The 23,990-nt window shown below is 32.6% G+C and overlaps 1 protein-coding gene and 2 non-coding genes across 3 annotated transcripts; all 3 read left to right on the plus strand.

The window, feature by feature from the left end:
* Positions 1–2,622: 2,622 nt before the first annotated feature.
* On the plus strand, positions 2,623–2,818 carry LOC137419685 (U2 spliceosomal RNA). The gene has a single exon (XR_010982986.2). It is a non-coding gene; the product is annotated as a U2 spliceosomal RNA (small nuclear RNA).
* An 11,210-nt stretch (positions 2,819–14,028) lies between these two features.
* On the plus strand, positions 14,029–19,379 carry LOC144890703 (uncharacterized). Its single transcript, XM_078772189.1, has 4 exons — positions 14,029–14,082; positions 14,181–15,758; positions 19,003–19,057; positions 19,359–19,379. The coding sequence occupies exons 2-4, from the start codon at positions 14,287–14,289 to the stop codon at positions 19,377–19,379; spliced, it is 1,548 nt and encodes a 515-aa protein (XP_078628315.1). The 5' UTR covers positions 14,029–14,082; positions 14,181–14,286.
* Positions 19,380–19,817: 438 nt separating this feature from the next.
* LOC144889931 (U2 spliceosomal RNA) lies at positions 19,818–20,013 on the plus strand. Its single transcript, XR_013622149.1, has one exon. It is a non-coding gene; the product is annotated as a U2 spliceosomal RNA (small nuclear RNA).
* Positions 20,014–23,990: the final 3,977 nt, after the last annotated feature.

Below are 23,990 nucleotides of genomic sequence, written 5' to 3' on the forward strand. Positions count from 1 at the left end.
CGTGGTTGTCGAGAAACAGCGGTCACAGACAAACAAACAAACACACACACAGACACACACACACACACACACACACACAGAGATTACTGGAATTATAGATAGATGAAAGGTTTTACTAAATGAAACAATTTACTAAATGAAAGGTTTTACTAAATGAAACGATTTACTAAATGAAAGGATTTACTAAATGAAATGATTTTCTAAATGAAAGGTTTTACTAAATGAAATGATTTTCTAAATGAAAGGTTTTACTAAATGAAAGGATTTACTAAATGGCAGGATTTACTAAATGAAAGGATTTACTAAATGAAAGGCTTTACTAAATGAAAGGTTTTACTAAATGAAACGATTTACTAAATGAAAGGATTTACTAAATGAAATGATTTTCTAAATGAAAGGTTTTACTAAATGAAAGGATTTACTAAATGGCAGGATTTACTAAATGAAAGGATTTACTAAAGGAAAGGATTTACTAAATGAAAGGATTTACTAAATGAAATGATTTTCTAAATGAAAGGATTTACTAAATGAAAGAATTTACTTAATGAAAAGATTTACTAAATGAAACGATTTACGAAATGAAAGGATTTACTGAATGAAAAGATTTACTAAATGAAACGATTTACTAAATGAAAGGATTTACTAAATGAAAGGATTTACTAAATGAAAGGATTTACTCAATGAAATGATTTTCTAAATGAAAGGATTTACTAAATGAAAGGTTTTACTAAATGAAAGGATTTACTAAATGAAAGGATTTACTAAATGAAAGGATTTACTAACTTAAAGGTTTTACTAAATGAAACGATTTACGAAATGAAAGGATTTACTAAATGAAAGGATTTACGAAATGAAAGGTTTTACTAAATGAAACGATTTACTAAATGAAATGATTTTCTAAATGAAAGGATTGATTAAATGAAATGATTTACTAAATTAAAGGATTTACTAAATGAAACGATTTACTAAATGAAACGATTGACTAAATGAAACGATTTACTAAATGAAAAGATTTACTACATGAAACGATTTACTAAATGAATGGATTTACTAAATAAAAGGATTTAATAAATGAAAGAATTTACTAAATGAAAAGATTTACTAAATGAAAGGATTTAGTAAATGAAAGGATTTACTAAATGAAAAGATTTACTAAATGAAAGGTTTTACTAAATGAAACGATTTACTAAATGAAACGATTTACGAAATGAAAGGATTTACTAAATGAAACGATTTACTAAATAAAAGAATTTACTAAATGAAACGATTTACTAAATGAAACGATTTACTAAATGAAACGATTTACTAATTGAAAGGATTTCCTAAATGAAAGGTCATTTATTGCAAATGAAAGATCTAAATTTTCTAATAATATGTAATGGTGTAATGATGTAAAGGTCTAACAAGGTGTAAAGGTCAAAAAGGTGTGGTCTAAAAATGTGTACGGTAATGATCTAAATTATCTAAAAAGGTGTAAATTGTCTGAAGGGCAAAGGTCTGAAGGAGGTATAAATGTGTAAAGGTCTGAAAAAGATGTTAATCTGTAAAGGTCTGAAAAAGGTGTAAATGGCTGAAAAGGTGTATGGATCTGAAAAGAGGTAAATGTGTAAGGTCTGAAAAGGGTGTAAATGGCTGAAAAGGTGTACGAATCTGAAAAGAGGTAAATGTGTAAAGGTCTGAAAAGGGTGTAAATGTCTGAAAAGGTGTGTGGGTCTGAAAAGGTGTATGGGTCTGAAAAAGGTGCAAAGGTCTGAAAAGGTGTATGGGTCTGAAATGGTGTGAATGTGTGAAGGTCTGAAAAGGGTGTAAAGGTCTAAAGAGGTCTGAGGGGTCTTAAAAGGGGTCTTAGAAAGGGTGTAAGGGGTCTGAATCGGTCTAGAGAGGAAAAGGGTAAGTTCCAATCGTACAATAATAGACGTACTCATGTCAAACAGTATGTAATTAATAGACATACTTACTGTAAAGTAGATGGCGACTTAACCAGACATCAGCTGTTCAATACCACGTGATTCAGCGACTTTGGTGGATTAATCGATGCTTATACACCGCTTTCTCTTTCAGAATTTCTGATTGGCACCCGTGGATGGACCTATGGGTCAACGTGGCACCTATGCCATACAGGTGAACCACTTTTAGTTGACACCACTGAAGGCCACAATACAGAACGCGCCTGTGTTCGCATGAAACCACGTGGTTTTATCCCAGTAAAATGATAATAAACTCCCATCCAGATTAGGATTCCCCCAATGTGCTATTGACAATGTGTAAACAACCCGGTTTCTGATGTCCAATTCCATTGGAATGTCGATCCAGAGACGAGAATGCCGCGTTTTTACACCTGGCGCGGCTCTGACTTCCCGAGGAAATCACGTGATGTTACAGCTCTCGCTCCCTCTTCCTGTTGTTCTTCATCCACTAAATCCTATATTTCTCCTAACATAAACAACATGAATATATCACATCGGAATTGTTTAATAGCAGAATATGGACGGAGGCTCGGAGCTGCAATGGAGGCGCCGAACGGGAGGACATTTCGAGGGAATTTGGATTTTCCCTGAATCGGCGCCGCTGAATAATAAAGGTGATCCTCATGGAAAAGGATTTTTGAATTATTTTTTAGTTATCGCTTCTCGGCCTTTTGGCTAAGATTGATGTTAATAACTCTGTTCTTATTAGTTTAATAGCTGATATGTCCTGCAATGCGGGACTCGTCTATTAAATGGATTTTTGGTATCGGGAGTTGGATTTTAGGGGCTTGCTCCGTCCGCTCCACGTATCGACCCGGTATTGCAGTACCTCCGGGAATGGTGCACCCCCTTGGGGAAAATTGAAACAAAGAAAAGATACTGATGAAATGGAAAGTGTTTGTTGAAGTCTTTGTTTGTAATTAGCCTGCCCACAAGGAGCGAAAACTCAGTTAAGCATTCAGGTGCGTATGCAATACATGTCTGCATTTTAAAAATCATTTTCTCTGCAACTGTTGGCCCGATTGGCGCGAAATGTTACCATCGGAGTAACTCAGCTTGTATAATAAAAAAATGAAAAATATTTTTATTACGTCACAGGTCACGTGGTACAGGTGCCATCTTTGAAAAATCGAAAAAAGTTAAATCTGTATCTCTGAAACCGCTCCATGGAATACATGGCTCATTGTCAAGTACTCTACGAGGGGAATAAGATATGTTAAGGATGATGCTATCGTTACCTTAATTATGACGTCATTTAAATGAAAGGTTTTATTAGATGAAACGATTTACGAAATGAAAGGATTTACTAAATGAAAGGATTTACTAAATGAAAGGTTTTACTAAATGAAGCGATTTACAAAATGAAAGGTTTTACTAAATGAAACGATTTACTAAATGAAAGGTTTCACTAAATGAAACGATTTACTGAATGAAAGGATTTACTAAATGAAAGGATTTACTAAATGAAAGGTTTTACTCAATGAAAGGATTTACTAAATGAAAGGATTTACTAAATGAAATGATTTTCTAAATGAAAGGTTTTACTAAATGGCAGGATTTACTAAATGAAAGGATTTACTAAATGAAAGGTTTTACTAAATGAAACAATTTACAAAATGAAAGGTTTTACTAAATGAAACGATTTACTAAATGAAAGGATTTACTAAATGAAAGGATTTACTAAATGAAAGGATTTACTGGATGAAACGATTTACTAAATGAAAGAATTTACTAAATGAAAAGATTTACTAAATGAAACGATAAACTAAATGAAACGATTTACTAAATGAAAGGATTTAATAAATGAAAGAATTTACGAAATGAAAAGATTTACTAAATGAAAGGATTTACGAAATGAAAGGATTTACTAAATGAAAGGATTTACTAAATGAAAGGATTTACTAAATGAAAGGTTTTACGAAATGAAACGATTTACTAAATTAAAGGATTTACTAAATGAAACGATTTACTAAATTAAAGGATTTACTAAATGAAAGGTTTTACTAAATGAAAGGATTTACTAAATGAAATGATTTTCTAAATGAAATGATTTTCTAAATGAAAGGTTTTACGAAATGAAAGGATTTACTAAATGGCAGGATTTACTAAATGAAAGGATTTACTAAATGAAAGGATTTACTAAATGAAAGGATTTACTAAATGAAAGGATTGACTAAATTAAAGGTTTTACTAAATGAAACGATTTACTAAATTAAAGGATTTACTAAATGAAACGATTTACTAAATGAAAGGTTTTACTAAATGAAACAATTTACTAAATGAAAGGTTTTACTAAATGAAACGATTTACTAAATGAAAGGATTTACAAAATGAAAGGATTTACTAGATGAAACGATTTACTAAATGAAAGAATTTACTAAATGAAAGGATTTAATAAATGAAAGAATTTACTAAATGAAAGGATTTACTAAATGAAAGGATTTACTAAATGAAAGGATTTACTAAATGAAAGGATTTACCAAATTAAAGGTTTTACGAAATGAAACGATTTACTCAATTAAAATATTTACTAAATGAAACGATTTACTCAATGAAAGGATTTACTAAATGAAACGATTTACTAAATGAAAGGATTTACGAGATGAAACGATTTACTAAATGAAAGAATTTACTAAATGAAAAGATTTATGAAATGAAACGATTTACTAAATGAAAGGATTTACTAAATGAAAGGATTTAATAAATGAAAGAATTTACTACATGAAAAGATTTACTAAATGAAACGATTTACTAAATGAAAGGATTTACTAAATGAAAAGATTTACTAAATGAAACGATTTACTAAATGAAAGGATTTACTAAATGAAAGGTTTTACTAAATGAAAGGATTTACTAAATGAAATGATTTTCCAAATGAAAGGATTTACTAAATGAAAGGATTTACTAAATGGCAGGATTTACTAAATGAAAGGATTTACTAAATGAAAGGATTTACTAAATGAAAGGTTTTACTCAATGAAACGATTTACTAAATGAAAGGTTTTACTAAATGAAACGATTTACTAAATGAAAGGATTTACTAAATGAAAGGGTTTAATAAATGAAAGAATTTACTTCATGAAAAGATTTACTAAATGAAATGATTTACGAAATGAAAGGATTTACTGAATGAAAAGATTTACTAAATGAAAGGTTTTACTAAATGAAACGATTTACTAAATGAAAGGTTTTACGAAATGAAAGGATTTAATAAATGAAAGAATTTACGAAATGAAAGAATTTACTAAATGAAAGGTTTTACTCAATGAAACGATTTACTAAATGAAAGGTTTTACTAAATGAAACGATTTACTAAATGAAAGGATTTACGAAATGAAAGGGTTTAATAAATGAAAGAATTCACTTCATGAAAAGATTTACTAAATGAAACGATTTACGAAATGAAAGGATTTACTGAATGAAAAGATTTACTAAATGAAAGGATTTACTAAATGAAAGGATTTACTAAATGGAAGGATTTACTAAATGAAAGGATTTACTAAATGAAAGGATTTACTAGATGAAACGATTTACTAAATGAAAGGATTTACTAAATGAAATGCTTTTCTAAATGAAAGGATTTACTAAATTAAAGGTTTTACTAAATGAAACGATTTACTAAATTAAAAGATTTACTAAATTAAATGATTTACTAAATGAAATGATTTACTAAATGAAAGGATTTACTAAATGAAAGGTTTTACTAAATGAAAGGATTTACTAAATGAAAGGATTTACTAAATGAAAGGATTTACTAAATGAAATGATTTTCTAAATGAAAGGATTTACTAAATGAAAGGATTTACTAAATGAAAGGATTTACTAAATTAAAGGTTTTACTAAATGAAACGATTTACTAAATGAAAGGATTTAATAAATGAAAGGTTTTACTAAATGAAACAATTTACTAAATGAAAGGTTTTACTAAATGAAACGATTTACTAAATGAAAGGATTTACTAAATGAAAGGATTTACGAGATGAAACGATTGACTAAATGAAAGAATTTACTAAATGGAAATATTTACTAAATGAAAGGATTTACTAAATTAAAGGATTTAATAAATGAAAGAATTTACTAAATGAAAGGATTTACTGAATGAAAGGATTTACTAAATTAAAGGTTTTACTAAATGAAACGATTTACTAAATTAAAAGATTTACTAAATTAAATGATTTACTAAATGAAACGATTTACTAAATGAAAGGATTTACTAAATGAAAGGTTTTACTAAATGAAAGGATTTACTAAATGAAAGGATTTACTAAATGAAAGGATTTACTAAATGAAATGATTTTCTAAATGAAAGGATTTACTAAATGAAAGGTTTTACTAAATGAAACAATTTACTAAATGAAAGGTTTTACTAAATGAAACGATTTACTAAATGAAAGGATTTACTAAATGAAATGATTTTCTAAATGAAAGGTTTTACTAAATGAAAGGATTTACTAAATGGCAGGATTTACTAAATGAAAGGATTTACTAAATGAAAGGCTTCACTAAATGAAAGGTTTTACTAAATGAAACGATTTACTAAATGAAAAGATTTACTAAATGAAATGATTTTCTAAATGAAAGGTTTTACTAAATGAAAGGATTTACTAAATGGCAGGATTTACTAAATGAAAGGATTTACTAAATGAAAGGATTTACTAAATGAAAGGATTTACTGAATGAAAAGATTTACTAAATGAAACGATTTACTAAATGAAAGGATTTACTAAATGAAAGGATTTACTAAATGAAAGGATTTACTCAATGAAATGATTCTCTAAATGAAAGGATTTACTAAATGAAAGGTTTTACTAAATGAAAGGATTTACTAAATGAAAGGATTTACTAAATGAAAGGATTTACTAAATGAAATGATTTTCCAAATGAAAGCATTTACTAAATGAAAGGATTTACTAAATGGCAGGATTTACTAAATGAAAGGATTTACTAAATGAAAGGATTTACTAAATGAAAGGTTTTACTCAATGAAACGATTTACTAAATGAAAGGTTTTACTAAATGAAACGATTTACTAAATGAAAGGATTTACTAAATGAAAGGGTTTAATAAATGAAAGAATTTACTTCATGAAAAGATTTACTAAATGAAACGATTTACGAAATGAAAGGATTTACTGAATGAAAAGATTTACTAAATGAAAGGTTTTACTAAATGAAACGATTTACTAAATGAAAGGTTTTACGAAATGAAAGGATTTAATAAATGAAAGAATTTACGAAATGAAAGAATTTACTAAATGAAAGGTTTTACTCAATGAAATGATTTACTAAATGAAAGGTTTTACTAAATGAAACGATTTACTAAATGAAAGGATTTACTAAATGAAAGGGTTTAATAAATGAAAGAATTCACTTCATGAAAAGATTTACTAAATGAAACGATTTACGAAATGAAAGGATTTACTGAATGAAAATATTTACTAAATGAAAGGATTTACTAAATGAAAGGATTTACTAAATGGAAGGATTTACTAAATGAAAGGATTTACTAAATGAAAGGATTTACTAGATGAAACGATTTACTAAATGAAAGGATTTACTAAATGAAATGCTTTTCTAAATGAAAGGATTTACTAAATTAAAGGTTTTACTAAATGAAACGATTTACTAAATTAAAAGATTTACTAAATTAAATGATTTACTAAATGAAATGATTTACTAAATGAAAGGATTTACTAAATGAAAGGTTTTACTAAATGAAAGGATTTACTAAATGAAAGGATTTACTAAATGAAAGGATTTACTAAATGAAATGATTTTCTAAATGAAAGGATTTACTAAATGAAAGGATTTACTAAATGAAAGGATTTACTAAATTAAAGGTTTTACTAAATGAAACGATTTACTAAATGAAAGGATTTACTAAATGAAAGGTTTTACTAAATGAAACAATTTACTAAATGAAAGGTTTTACTAAATGAAACGATTTACGAAATGAAAGGATTTACTAAATGTAAGGATTTACGAGATGAAACGATTGACTAAATTAAAGAATTTACTAAATGGAAATATTTACTAAATGAAACGATAAACTAAATGAAAGGATTTACTAAATTAAAGGATTTAATAAATGAAAGAATTTACTAAATGAAAGGATTTACTGAATGAAAGGCTTTACTAAATTAAAGGTTTTACTAAATGAAACGATTTACTAAATTAAAAGATTTACTAAATTAAATGATTTACTAAATGAAACGATTTACTAAATGAAAGGATTTACTAAATGAAAGGTTTTACTAAATGAAAGGATTTACTAAATGAAAGGATTTACTAAATGAAAGGATTTACTAAATGAAATGATTTTCTAAATGAAAGGATTTACTAAATGAAAGGTTTTACTAAATGAAACAATTTACTAAATGAAAGGTTTTACTAAATGAAACGATTTACTAAATGAAAGGATTTACTAAATGAAATGATTTTCTAAATGAAAGGTTTTACTAAATGAAACGATTTACTAAATGAAAGGATTTACAAAATGAAAGGATTTACTAGATGAAACGATTTACTAAATGAAAGAATTTACTAAATGAAAGGATTTAATAAATGAAAGAATTTACTAAATGAAAGGATTTACTAAATGAAAGGATTTACTAAATGAAAGGATTTACTAAATGAAAGGATTTACCAAATTAAAGGTTTTACGAAATGAAACGATTTACTCAATTAAAATATTTACTAAATGAAACGATTTACTCAATGAAAGGATTTACTAAATGAAACGATTTACTAAATGAAAGGATTTACGAGATGAAACGATTTACTAAATGAAAGAATTTACTAAATGAAAAGATTTATGAAATGAAACGATTTACTAAATGAAAGGATTTACTAAATGAAAGGATTTAATAAATGAAAGAATTTACTACATGAAAAGATTTACTAAATGAAACGATTTACTAAATGAAAGGATTTACTAAATGAAAAGATTTACTAAATGAAACGATTTACTAAATGAAAGGATTTACTAAATGAAAGGTTTTACTAAATGAAAGGATTTACTAAATGAAATGATTTTCCAAATGAAAGGATTTACTAAATGAAAGGATTTACTAAATGGCAGGATTTACTAAATGAAAGGATTTACTAAATGAAAGGATTTACTAAATGAAAGGTTTTACTCAATGAAACGATTTACTAAATGAAAGGTTTTACTAAATGAAACGATTTACTAAATGAAAGGATTTACTAAATGAAAGGGTTTAATAAATGAAAGAATTTACTTCATGAAAAGATTTACTAAATGAAACGATTTACGAAATGAAAGGATTTACTGAATGAAAAGATTTACTAAATGAAAGGTTTTACTAAATGAAACGATTTACTAAATGAAAGGTTTTACGAAATGAAAGGATTTAATAAATGAAAGAATTTACGAAATGAAAGAATTTACTAAATGAAAGGTTTTACTCAATGAAACGATTTACTAAATGAAAGGTTTTACTAAATGAAACGATTTACTAAATGAAAGGATTTACGAAATGAAAGGGTTTAATAAATGAAAGAATTCACTTCATGAAAAGATTTACTAAATGAAACGATTTACGAAATGAAAGGATTTACTGAATGAAAAGATTTACTAAATGAAAGGATTTACTAAATGAAAGGATTTACTAAATGGAAGGATTTACTAAATGAAAGGATTTACTAAATGAAAGGATTTACTAGATGAAACGATTTACTAAATGAAAGGATTTACTAAATGAAATGCTTTTCTAAATGAAAGGATTTACTAAATTAAAGGTTTTACTAAATGAAACGATTTACTAAATTAAAAGATTTACTAAATTAAATGATTTACTAAATGAAATGATTTACTAAATGAAAGGATTTACTAAATGAAAGGTTTTACTAAATGAAAGGATTTACTAAATGAAAAGATTTACTAAATGAAAGGATTTACTAAATGAAATGATTTTCTAAATGAAAGGATTTACTAAATGAAAGGATTTACTAAATGAAAGGATTTACTAAATTAAAGGTTTTACTAAATGAAACGATTTACTAAATGAAAGGATTTAATAAATGAAAGGTTTTACTAAATGAAACAATTTACTAAATGAAAGGTTTTACTAAATGAAACGATTTACTAAATGAAAGGATTTACTAAATGAAAGGATTTACGAGATGAAACGATTGACTAAATGAAAGAATTTACTAAATGGAAATATTTACTAAATGAAAGGATTTACTAAATTAAAGGATTTAATAAATGAAAGAATTTACTAAATGAAAGGATTTACTGAATGAAAGGATTTACTAAATTAAAGGTTTTACTAAATGAAACGATTTACTAAATTAAAAGATTTACTAAATTAAATGATTTACTAAATGAAACGATTTACTAAATGAAAGGATTTACTAAATGAAAGGTTTTACTAAATGAAAGGATTTACTAAATGAAAGGATTTACTAAATGAAAGGATTTACTAAATGAAATGATTTTCTAAATGAAAGGATTTACTAAATGAAAGGTTTTACTAAATGAAACAATTTACTAAATGAAAGGTTTTACTAAATGAAACGATTTACTAAATGAAAGGATTTACTAAATGAAATGATTTTCTAAATGAAAGGTTTTACTAAATGAAAGGATTTACTAAATGGCAGGATTTACTAAATGAAAGGATTTACTAAATGAAAGGTTTTACTCAATGAAACGATTTACTAAATGAAAGGTTTTACTAAATGAAACGATTTACTAAATGAAAGGATTTACTAAATGAAAGGGTTTAATAAATGAAAGAATTTACTTCATGAAAAGATTTACTAAATGAAACGATTTACGAAATGAAAGGATTTACTGAATGAAAAGATTTACTAAATGAAAGGTTTTACTAAATGAAACGATTTACTAAATGAAAGGTTTTACGAAATGAAAGGATTTAATAAATGAAAGAATTTACGAAATGAAAGAATTTACTAAATGAAAGGTTTTACTCAATGAAATGATTTACTAAATGAAAGGTTTTACTAAATGAAACGATTTACTAAATGAAAGGATTTACTAAATGAAAGGGTTTAATAAATGAAAGAATTCACTTCATGAAAAGATTTACTAAATGAAACGATTTACGAAATGAAAGGATTTACTGAATGAAAATATTTACTAAATGAAAGGATTTACTAAATGAAAGGATTTACTAAATGGAAGGATTTACTAAATGAAAGGATTTACTAAATGAAAGGATTTACTAGATGAAACGATTTACTAAATGAAAGGATTTACTAAATGAAATGCTTTTCTAAATGAAAGGATTTACTAAATTAAAGGTTTTACTAAATGAAACGATTTACTAAATTAAAAGATTTACTAAATTAAATGATTTACTAAATGAAATGATTTACTAAATGAAAGGATTTACTAAATGAAAGGTTTTACTAAATGAAAGGATTTACTAAATGAAAGGATTTACTAAATGAAAGGATTTACTAAATGAAATGATTTTCTAAATGAAAGGATTTACTAAATGAAAGGATTTACTAAATGAAAGGATTTACTAAATTAAAGGTTTTACTAAATGAAACGATTTACTAAATGAAAGGATTTACTAAATGAAAGGTTTTACTAAATGAAACAATTTACTAAATGAAAGGTTTTACTAAATGAAACGATTTACTAAATGAAAGGATTTACTAAATGAAAGGATTTACGAGATGAAACGATTGACTAAATTAAAGAATTTACTAAATGGAAATATTTACTAAATGAAACGATAAACTAAATGAAAGGATTTACTAAATTAAAGGATTTAATAAATGAAAGAATTTACTAAATGAAAGGATTTACTGAATGAAAGGCTTTACTAAATTAAAGGTTTTACTAAATGAAACGATTTACTAAATTAAAAGATTTACTAAATTAAATGATTTACTAAATGAAACGATTTACTAAATGAAAGGATTTACTAAATGAAAGGTTTTACTAAATGAAAGGATTTACTAAATGAAAGGATTTACTAAATGAAAGGATTTACTAAATGAAATGATTTTCTAAATGAAAGGATTTACTAAATGAAAGGTTTTACTAAATGAAACAATTTACTAAATGAAAGGTTTTACTAAATGAAACGATTTACTAAATGAAAGGATTTACTTAATGAAATGATTTTCTAAATGAAAGGTTTTACTAAATGAAAGGATTTACTAAATGGCAGGATTTACTAAATGAAAGGATTTACTAAATTAAAGGTTTTACTAAATGAAACGATTTACTAAATTAAAAGGTTTACTAAATTAAATGATTTACTAAATGAAATGATTTACTAAATGAAAGGATTTACTAAATGAAAGGTTTTACTAAATGAAAGGATTTACTAAATGAAAGGATTTACTAAATGAAAGGATTTACTAAATGAAATGATTTTCTAAATGAAAGAATTTACTAAATGAAAGGATTTACTGAATGAAAGGATTTACTAAATTAAAGGTTTTACTAAATGAAACGATTTACTAAATTAAAAGATTTACTAAATTAAATGATTTACTAAATGAAACGATTTACTAAATGAAAGGATTTACTAAATGAAAGGATTTACTAAATGAAATGATTTTCTAAATGAAAGGATTTACTAAATGAAAGGTTTTACTAAATGAAACGATTTACTAAATGAAAGGATTTACTAAATGAAATGATTTTCTAAATGAAAGGTTTTACTAAATGAAAGGATTTACTAAATGGCAGGATTTACTAAATGAAAGGATTTACTAAATGAAAGGCTTTACTAAATGAAAGGTTTTACTAAATGAAACGATTTACTAAATGAAAGGATTTACTAATTGAAATGATTTTCTAAATGAAAGGTTTTACTAAATGAAAGGACTTACTAAATGGCAGGATTTACTAAATGAAAGGATTTACTAAATGAAAGGATTTACTGAATGAAATGATTTTCTAAATGAAAGGATTTACTAAATGAAAGAATTTACTAAATGAAAAGATTTACTAAATGAAACGATTTATGAAATGAAAGGATTTACTGAATGAAAAGATTTACTAAATGAAACGATTTACTAAATGAAAGGATTTACTAAATGAAAGGATTTACTAAATGAAAGGATTTACTCAATGAAATGATTTTCTAAATGAAAGGATTTACTAAATGAAAGGTTTTACTAAATGAAAGGATTTACTAAATGAAAGGATTTACTAAATGAAAGGATTTACTAACTTAAAGGTTTTACTAAATGAAACGATTTACGAAATGAAAGGATTTACTAAATGAAAGGATTTACGAAATGAAAGGTTTTACTAAATGAAACGATTTACTAAATGAAATGATTTTCTAAATGAAAGGATTGATTAAATGAAATGATTTACTAAATTAAAGGATTTACTAAATGAAACGATTTACTAAATGAAACGATTGACTAAATGAAACGATTTACTAAATGAAAAGATTTACTACATGAAACGATTTACTAAATGAATGGATTTACTAAATAAAAGGATTTAATAAATGAAAGAATTTACTAAATGAAACGATTTACTAAATGAAACGATTTACTAAATGAAACGATTTACTAATTGAAAGGATTTCCTAAATGAAAGGTCATTTATTGCAAATGAAAGATCTAAATTTTCTAATAATATGTAATGGTGTAATGATGTAAAGGTCTAACAAGGTGTAAAGGTCAAAAAGGTGTGGTCTAAAAATGTGTACGGTAATGATCTAAATTATCTAAAAAGGTGTAAATTGTCTGAAGGGCAAAGGTCTGAAGGAGGTATAAATGTGTAAAGGTCTGAAAAAGATGTTAATCTGTAAAGGTCTGAAAAAGGTGTAAATGGCTGAAAAGGTGTATGGATCTGAAAAGAGGTAAATGTGTAAGGTCTGAAAAGGGTGTAAATGGCTGAAAAGGTGTACGAATCTGAAAAGAGGTAAATGTGTAAAGGTCTGAAAAGGGTGTAAATGTCTGAAAGTGTGTGTGGGTCTGAAAAGGTGTGTAGTGAAATCGTATCCGTACTGAACCCGGGTGGGGATGCTCGCTGCTCGCTGTCATTGTTGTCCCCACTAGGGGCGTGACTATAAGACCCGTTGCTGTGTCAGTGCTCCGAGACTTCTCCCTTGTGACATGTTACATCGGTAGCCTCGTTAATGGTACGCCTTTATAGAATATCTAGCTTGCTTGCATTGACTGATATGAATGGCTTTATGAGATGTCGCATCGTATGCTTATTGTGTATTTCTACTTACAGGAATGATGTGATGATCTAAATGCAATTAAACCAAACCGTTGGACTAAAAGTTGTGCGGACCTGAATGGTTTTCCACAACACTTAATTGCATTTATGATCTGCTGACATGGCTGGCAACAAGACGTTGACGGTGTCCATTTTCAGCGCCGACCCACAAGCCACGGACGGAGGCTTGCAACTCAAGCACTGGCTCAAGCAACTGGAGCATCTCTTTAATGAGCCTGATACCGCTCCGACGCCTGCCGCGAAGCTAGCAATATTACACTCAAAAATCGACTACCGGGTCTACCACTCGGTCGCTCAATGCACGACGTATGATCTTACCGTCGCGGAGCTCAAGCGGCTTTATATAAAAGAAAAAAGCCCTGTGTATGCGCGTTATTTGCTGCAGACGCGACGGCAGCAACCCAACGAGCCTATGGATCATTACGCCCAGGAGCTCCGGCAGCTCATGCTGGACAGCGCCCAGCCACGGACTCCCGAGCAGGCTAAAGATGATCGACTTTTAGATGCCTTCATAGCAGGGGTCTCCTCTCAGGAACTACGTCTCAAACTCTTGGAGAAGACCGACCTGACCTTCGCTACGGCGGTTGAGCAAGCGACGGTGTATACTGAAGCGCGGATGCAATCGAACGCCTATGATCGCACGCGCCTTTTGGCGGGCACCTCACTACACGCCCGGCCGGAGAGGACCACTGACGAGGACGTGGATCCGCCTGCTGAACTCCGGGATGCTCCGGAGGATGACCCTACCCTGACAGCTGCCGTTACGACCAGCAGACCCAAGGCCTTGCGCGGGGCCGCATGTTTTTTTTGTGGAGGGCCTCGTCATGCCCGAGTCGTGTGTCCGGCACGTGACGCTATTTGCCATTTGTGCTCGCTAAAGGGACATTACGCGAAAGTTTGCAAGAAATCGGCACGCGGCTCGCGGCCCTTCGACTCGCGCAGCCGCGGTCGCGCAGGCGCGGCAACCTTGAACGGGCTTGTAGCAGAACCCACGAGCCCAGCGCCTTACCCGTCTTCGAAGGGGAGGGCCCCTCGCTGCGGCCCGCTGGGCGCTCAGACAACCTTGACTGGCGCCACCGGAAAGCCACCACCGTCTCATTCTCCATCGGGGACAAAGGCCGCGTCCTTGGCCAAACCTCGAGCCACGCAAGGGAAGAAACAGCTTTCGAATACTACGGAAGCCTTTTGTCAAAGCGACCAAACGAAAAAGGCGATTTCGAATACTACTACGGACGCCTTTTGTCAAAGCGACCAAACGAAAAAGGCGATTTCGAATACTACGGAAGCCTTTTGTCAAAGCGACCAAACGAAAAAGGCGATTTCGGCTACAACGGAAGCCTTTATCTGCCAGGAGTGTCAAAAGGCGATGTCAAATACTACTGAGGCCTTTTCTCATCGGATTTTGAATCGCGAAACACCGGAATGCTGGGGAAAGCCCTCTGATGACGATAATGGATTCCCCATGGTCAACGCAGACTCCGGCCACGATCGCAAAACTGCTGCTGGTGTAGGATCCACCCGCGAGGCTGGTCCGACCCATTCGGGGGGCTCAGTCCCGCTCCCAGCTGCCTCGTCTGGCCTGGCTCAAGCCCTTATTCCCCTTATGGTTGAGGGCCATTGTGTTCAGGCCTTGGTGGACACCGGATCTACGGATAGTTTTATCGACCAGCGACTTGTGCTCAGGCATGGATGGCGGATCGGGCGGTCTACACGACGGATCTTCATGGCATCCCAGGGACTCCGGCTTAGCACAAAAGGGGAATGCCGATTGAAACTAGTGCTAAAGGGACGGGTTTTCCCTGATGTACACCTTATGGTTTTACCCGCATTATGTGCTGATATTCTGCTAGGACACGATTTTCTTAAGCTGCATGGACGTCTGGTAATGGAGTTCGGTGGGCCTGACACTCTTGTTGTGGGGGCGGACGACGCGCTAACGGTGTGCGCCCTAGCGCAAATGGACGTCCGTCCGCTTTCGCTGTTCCCCAATCTAACCTCCGACTGTACCCCTGTCGCGGTAAAATCGAGACGCTACTCCCGCGCGGACATGCAATTCATTGCAGACGAAACGACTCAGCTCTTGAAAGACGGCATCATAGAACCTAGTAGGTCACCGTGGCGTGCCCAGGTCTTAGTGGTGCGCAGTGAGGCCCATCGCAAACGCATGGTAATCGACTATTCCCAAACGATTAACCGCTTTACACAGCTGGATGCCTACCCCCTTCCGGGGATGGACGCGCTAGTGCAACAGGTGTCCCAGTATTCGGTCTATAGTACTCTCGATCTCCGTAGTGCGTACCACCAGATCCCTATCTCTAGGGCGGATCGTATCTATACCGCTTTCGAGTCGGGGCAGCGGTTGTACCAATTTACACGATTGCCCTTTGGGGTGACGAACGGGGTCGCTTGTTTCCAGAGGGCCATGGATGACCTCGTTGCGCGGGAGCACTTAACCGATGTTTTCGTCTACCTCGATAACCTTACGGTTTGTGGATATGACCAAGGGCACCATGACGCTAATCTGAAGCGCTTCCTTGAGGTCGCGCAACGGTATCACTTAACTATGAACGAGGATAAGTGCCGATACTCCCTACGCACCATAGATCTTCTGGGGTACACCGTGACCCATGGCTCTGTCTCTCCGGATAAGGAACGTCTGCGACCTTTGCTCGACATGGCCCCTCCCTGCGATCGGGCTTCCCTGAAACGCGCCCTTGGGCTGTTCGCCCATTACTCCAAATGGGTGCAAAATTTCTCCGCGAAACTTCGCCCCCTTGTGGCCTGCGACACCTTTCCCCTGAGTTCGGCCGCATTGACGGCCTTTGAAGGACTTAAGACCGACATCGCCCGAGCCGCCGTAGCAACCATTGACGAGAGCGGCTCGTTCGTCCTCGAAAGTGACGCCTCGGATCAGGCCATCGCGGCGACCCTCTCCCAAGGGGGACGTCCCGTGGCTTTCTTTTCACGGACTCTTACCTCCGCTGAGCGGCGGCACTCGTCCGTTGAAAAGGAAGCGTATGCGATCGTCGAGTCTATTCGGCGATGGCGCCCGTACCTACTCGGGCGGAGCTTCCAAATCATCACGGACCAGCAAAGCGTTGCGTTCATGTACGACACCTTACACGCCCAGCGCATTAAGAACGAGAAAATCACTCGCTGGCGTATCGAACTCGCCGACTTCTGTTACACCATCAAATATCGCCCAGGGAAGGATAACCAGGCCGCCGATGCCTTATCGCGCCCCACTACATGTGCTGGTATCACCTCGTTGGAGGGCCTACGGGTGCTGCATGCTACTGCGGGCCATCCCGGCGTAACGCGTTTCGCTCATTTCGTGCGGAGTGGGAATCTCCCTTACTCGATTGACGATATCCGCCGTATCTGTCGCGACTGCGCTATCTGCGCGGAAATCAAACCGCGTTTCTATAACCCCCCTATGGGGACTCTGGTGAAGGCTACACGCCCGTGGGAACGCTTGGCGATGGATTTCAAGGGCCCTTTGCCGGTGTCGAGCGGCTCTCGCTATCTGCTCACTATCGTTGATGAGTACTCACGATTCCCCTTTGCTTATATGTGCGCGGACATGACTGCTGCCACGGTGATGCGTTGCTTACAGAACTTGTTCTCAATGTTCGGTTACCCGGCCTATGTCCATACCGACCGGGGTGCAGTCTTCTTGTCTCAGGAGGTGCGCGGCTATCTGCTCCAAAACAACGTTGCGTCTAGTTACACCACGCCGTATAGACCCCAGGCTAATGGGCAGATCGAACGCTTCAACGGGATTATCTGGAGGGCCGTCATGCTCCATCTCCGGACCCACGGCCGGGGCCTCGATAAATGGGCTTGGTCGCTACCTGCGGCGTTGAACTCAATCCGGGCACTCCTGAGTACGGCAACTAACCAAACTCCCCACGAGCGTCTTTTCCACCACCCCAGGAGCTCGGGGTGTATACGGTCTTTGCCCAGTTGGCTCGCTGGGCCCGGGCCGGCCTACCTTAAACGGGCAGTTCGCGCGAGCAAGTACGACCCCCTTGTGGACAAAGTGCAGATTCTCCAGGCTAATCCTGAGCATGCTCGTGTGATGACGTCTGATGGTCGTGAGACTACTGTCTCCGTTCGTCATCTTGCCCCTTGCGGGGTCGACGACCTTAGTAGGGAATCGGACGAACCAGTCGAACCCGTCTATGAGACTATGACCTCTCCCGACGCTCCCATCGCCGACAGTCCACCGACCCTCCCCCCGTCGAGACTGCCCGGGTCCGACGACTTGGCGTTACCCCCTTCATCACCCGACCCTGTTGACGCCTCTGACACCGGGGTTACAGGGTTACGAGACGCCGTACCCGGGGAATTTCGAACGCGTGCTGGCAGAGAAATTCGCCGCCCGGCCCGCTACGGTTGGGCCGACTAATACTCCGCGCCCATGCTGACGCTCACTCGCTTTTAGCCACGCGGCCGTATAATTCTGACGGGGGGTGAATGTAGTGAAATCGTATCCGTACTGAACCCGGGTGGGGATGCTCGCTGCTCGCTGTCATTGTTGTCCCCACTAGGGGCGTGACTATAAGACCCGTTGCTGTGTCAGTGCTCCGAGACTTCTCCCTTGTGACATGTTACATCGGTAGCCTCGTTAATGGTACGCCTTTATAGAATATCTAGCTTGCTTGCATTGACTGATATGAATGGCTTTATGAGATGTCGCATCGTATGCTTATTGTGTATTTCTACTTACAGGAATGATGTGATGATCTAAATGCAATTAAACCAAACCGTTGGACTAAAAGTTGTGCGGACCTGAATGGTTTTCCACAACAAGGTGTATGGGTCTGAAAAAGGTGCAAAGGTCTGAAAAGGTGTATTGGTCTGAAATGGTGTGAATGTGTGAAGGTCTGAAAAGGGTGTAAAGGTCTAAAGAGGTCTGAGGGGTCTTAAAAGGGGTCTTAGAAAGGGTGTAAGGGGTCTGAATCGGTCTAGAGAGGAAAAGGGTAAGTTCCAATCGTACAATAATAGACGTACTCATGTCAAACAGTATGTAATTAATAAACATACTTACTGTAAAGTAGATGGCGACTTAACCAGACATCAGCTGTTCAATACCACGTGATTCAGTGACTTTGGTGGATTAATCGATGCTTATACACCGCTTTCTCTTTCAGAATTTCTGATTGGCAGAACGCGCCTGTGTTCGCATGAAACCACGTGGTTTTATCCCAGTAAAATGATAATAAACTCCCATCCAGATTAGGATTCCCCCAATGTGCTATTGACAATGTGTAAACAACCCGGTTTCTGATGTCCAATTCCATTGGAATGTCGATCCAGAGACGAGAATGCCGCGTTTTTACACCTGGCGCGGCTCTGACTTCCCGAGGAAATCACGTGATGTTACAGCTCTCGCTCCCTCTTCCTGTTGTTCTTCATCCACTAAATCCTATATTTCTCCTAACATAAACAACATGAATATATCACATCGGAATTGTTTAATAGCAGAATATGGACGGAGGCTCGGAGCTGCAATGGAGGCGCCGAACGGGAGGACATTTCGAGGGAATTTGGATTTTCCCTGAATCGGCGCCGCTGAATAATAAAGGTGATCCTCATGGAAAAGGATTTTTGAATTATTTTTTAGTTATCGCTTCTCGGCCTTTTGGCTAAGATTGATGTTAATAACTCTGTTCTTATTAGTTTAATAGCTGATATGTCCTGCAATGCGGGACTCGTCTATTAAATGGATTTTTGGTATCGGGAGTTGGATTTTAGGGGCTTGCTCCGTCCGCTCCACGTATCGACCCGGTATTGCAGTACCTCCGGGAATGGTGCACCCCCTTGGGGAAAATTGAAACAAAGAAAAGATACTGATGAAATGGAAAATGGTTGTTGAAGTCTTTGTTTGTAATTAGCCTGCCCACAAGGAGCGAAAACTCAGTTAAGCATTCAGGTGCGTATGCAATACATGTCTGCATTTTAAAAATCATTTTCTCTGCAACCGTTGGCCCGATTGGCGCGAAATGTTACCATCGGAGTAACTCAGCTTGTATAATAAAAAAATGAAAAATATTTTTATTACGTCACAGGTCACGTGGTACAGGTGCCATCTTTGAAAAATCGAAAAAAGTTACATCTGTATCTCTGAAACCGCTCCATGGAATACATGGCTCATTGTCAAGTACTCTACGAGGGGAATAAGATATGTTAAGGATGATGCTATCGTTACCTTAATTATGACGTCATTTAAATGAAAGGTTTTATTAGATGAAACGATTTACGAAATGAAAGGATTTACTAAATGAAAGGATTTTCTAAATGAAAGGTTTTACTAAATGAAGCGATTTACAAAATGAAAGGTTTTACTAAATGAAACGATTTACTAAATGAAAGGTTTCACTAAATGAAACGATTTACTGAATGAAAGGATTTACTAAATGAAAGGATTTACTAAATGAAAGGTTTTACTCAATGAAAGGATTTACTAAATGAAAGGATTTACTAAATGAAAGGATTTACTAAATGAAATGATTTTCTAAATGAAAGGTTTTACTAAATGGCAGGATTTACTAAATGAAAGGATTTACTAAATGAAAGGTTTTACTAAATGAAACAATTTACGAAATGAAAGGTTTTACTAAATGAAACGATTTACTAAATGAAAGGATTTACTAAATGAAAGGATTTACTAAATGAAAGGATTTACTGGATGAAACGATTTACTAAATGAAAGAATTTACTAAATGAAAAGATTTACTAAATGAAACGATAAACTAAATGAAACGATTTACTAAATGAAAGGATTTAATAAATGAAAGAATTTACGAAATGAAAAGATTTACTAAATGAAAGGATTTACGAAATGAAAGGATTTACTAAATGAAAGGATTTACTAAATGAAAGGATTTACTAAATGAAAGGATTTACTAAATGAAAGGTTTTACTAAATGAAACGATTTACTAAATTAAAGGATTTACTAAATGAAACGATTTACTAAATTAAAGGATTTACTAAATGAAAGGTTTTACTAAATGAAAGGATTTACTAAATGAAATGATTTTCTAAATGAAAGGTTTTACGAAATGAAAGGATTTACTAAATGGCAGGATTTACTAAATGAAAGGATTTACTAAATGAAAGGATTTACTAAATGAAAGGATTTACTAAATGAAAGGATTGACTAAATTAAAGGTTTTACTAAATGAAACGATTTACTAAATTAAAGGATTTACTAAATGAAATGATTTACTAAATGAAAGGTTTTACTAAATGAAACAATTTACTAAATGAAAGGTTTTACTAAATGAAACGATTTACTAAATGAAAGGATTTACTAAATGAAAGGATTTACTAGATGAAACGATTTACTAAATGAAAGAATTTACTAAATGAAAGGATTTAATAAATGAAAGAATTTACTAAATGAAAGGATTTACTAAATGAAAGGATTTACCAAATTAAAGGTTTTACGAAATGAAACGATTTACTAAATTAAAATATTTACTAAATGAAACGATTTTCTCAATGAAAGGATTTACGAAATGAAAGGATTTACTAAATGAAAGGATTTACTAAATTAAAGGTTTTACTAAATGAAACGATTTACTAAATTAAAAGATTTACTAAATTAAATGATTTACTAAATGAAATGATTTACTAAATGAAAGGATTTACTAAATGAAAGGTTTTACTAAATGAAAGGATTTACTAAATGAAAGGATTTACTAAATGAAAGGATTTACTAAATGAAATGATTTTCTAAATGAAAGGATTTACTAAATGAAAGGATTTACTAAATGAAAGGTTTTACTAAATGAAAGGATTTACTAAATGAAATGATTTTCCAAATGAAAGGATTTACTAAATGAAAGGATTTACTAAATGGCAGGATTTACTAAATGAAAGGATTTACTAAATGAAAGGATTTACTAAATGAAAGGTTTTACGCAATGAAACGATTTACTTAATGAAAGGTTTTACGAAATGAAAGGGTTTAATAAATGAAAGAATTTACTTCATGAAAAGATTTACTAAATGAAACGATTTACGAAATGAAAGGTTTTACTAAATGAAACGATTTACTAAATGAAAGGATTTACTAAATGAAAGGGTTTAATAAATGAAAGGTTTTACTAAATGAAACGATTTACTAAATGAAAGGTTTTACGAAATGAAAGGATTTAATAAATGAAAGAATTTACGAAATGAAAGAATTTACTAAATGAAAGGTTTTACTCAATGAAACGATTTACTAAATGAAAGGTTTTACTAAATGAAACGATTTACTAAATGAAAGGATTTACTAAATGAAAGGGTTTAATAAATGAAAGAATTCACTTCATGAAAAGATTTACTAAATGAAACGATTTACGAAATGAAAGGATTTACTGAATGAAAAGATTTACTAAATGAAACGATTTACTAAATGAAAGGATTTACTAAATGAAAGGATTTACTAAATGGAAGGATTTACTAAATGAAAGGATTTACTAAATGAAAGGATTAACTAGATGAAACGATTTACTAAATGAAAGGATTTACTAAATGAAATGATTTTCTAAATGAAAGGATTTACTAAATTAAAGGTTTTACTAAATGAAACGATTTACTAAATGAAACGATTTACTAAATGAAAGGTTTTACGAAATGAAAGGATTTAATAAATGAAAGAATTTACGAAATGAAAGAATTTACTAAATGAAAGGTTTTACTCAATGAAACGATTTACTAAATGAAAGGTTTTACTAAATGAAACGATTTACTAAATGAAAGGATTTACTAAATGAAAGGGTTTAATAAATGAAAGAATTCACTTCATGAAAAGATTTACTAAATGAAACGATTTACGAAATGAAAGGATTTACTGAATGAAAAGATTTACTAAATGAAACGATTTACTAAATGAAAGGATTTACTAAATGAAAGGATTTACTAAATGGAAGGATTTACTAAATGAAAGGATTTACTAAATGAAAGGATTAACTAGATGAAACGATTTACTAAATGAAAGGATTTACTAAATGAAATGATTTTCTAAATGAAAGGATTTACTAAATTAAAGGTTTTACTAAATGAAACGATTTACTAAATTAAAAGATTTACTAAATTAAATGATTTACTAAATGAAATGATTTTCTAAATGAAAGGATTTACTAAATGAAAGGTTTTACTAAATGAAACAATTTACTAAATGAAAGGTTTTACTAAATGAAACGATTTACTAAATGAAAGGATTTACTAAATGAAAGGATTTACGAGATGAAACGATTGACTAAATGAAAGAATTTACTAAATGGAAATATTTACTAAATGAAACGATAAACTAAATGAAAGGATTTACTAAATTAAAGGATTTAATAAATGAAAGAATTTACTAAATGAAAGGATTTACTGAATGAAAGGATTTACTAAATTAAAGGTTTTACTAAATGAAACGATTTACTAAATTAAAAGATTTACTAAATTTAATGATTTACTAAATGAAACGATTTACTAAATGAAAGGATTTACTAAATGAAAGGTTTTACTAAATGAAAGGATTTACTAAATGAAAGGATTTACTAAATGAAAGGATTTACTAAATGAAATGATTTTCTAAATGAAAGGATTTACTAAATGAAAGGTTTTACTAAATGAAACAATTTACTAAATGAAAGGTTTTACTAAATGAAACGATTTACTAAATGAAAGGATTTACTAAATGAAATGATTTTCTAAATGAAAGGTTTTACTAAATGAAAGGATTTACTAAATGGCAGGATTTACTAAATGAAAAGATTTACTAAATGAAAGGCTTTACTAAATGAAAGGTTTTACTA

The sequence above is a fragment of the Myxine glutinosa genome, chromosome 1, assembly GCF_964187855.1.
Source record: "Myxine glutinosa chromosome 1, kmMyxGlut1.1, whole genome shotgun sequence".
Lineage (NCBI taxonomy): Eukaryota > Metazoa > Chordata > Myxini > Myxiniformes > Myxinidae > Myxine > Myxine glutinosa.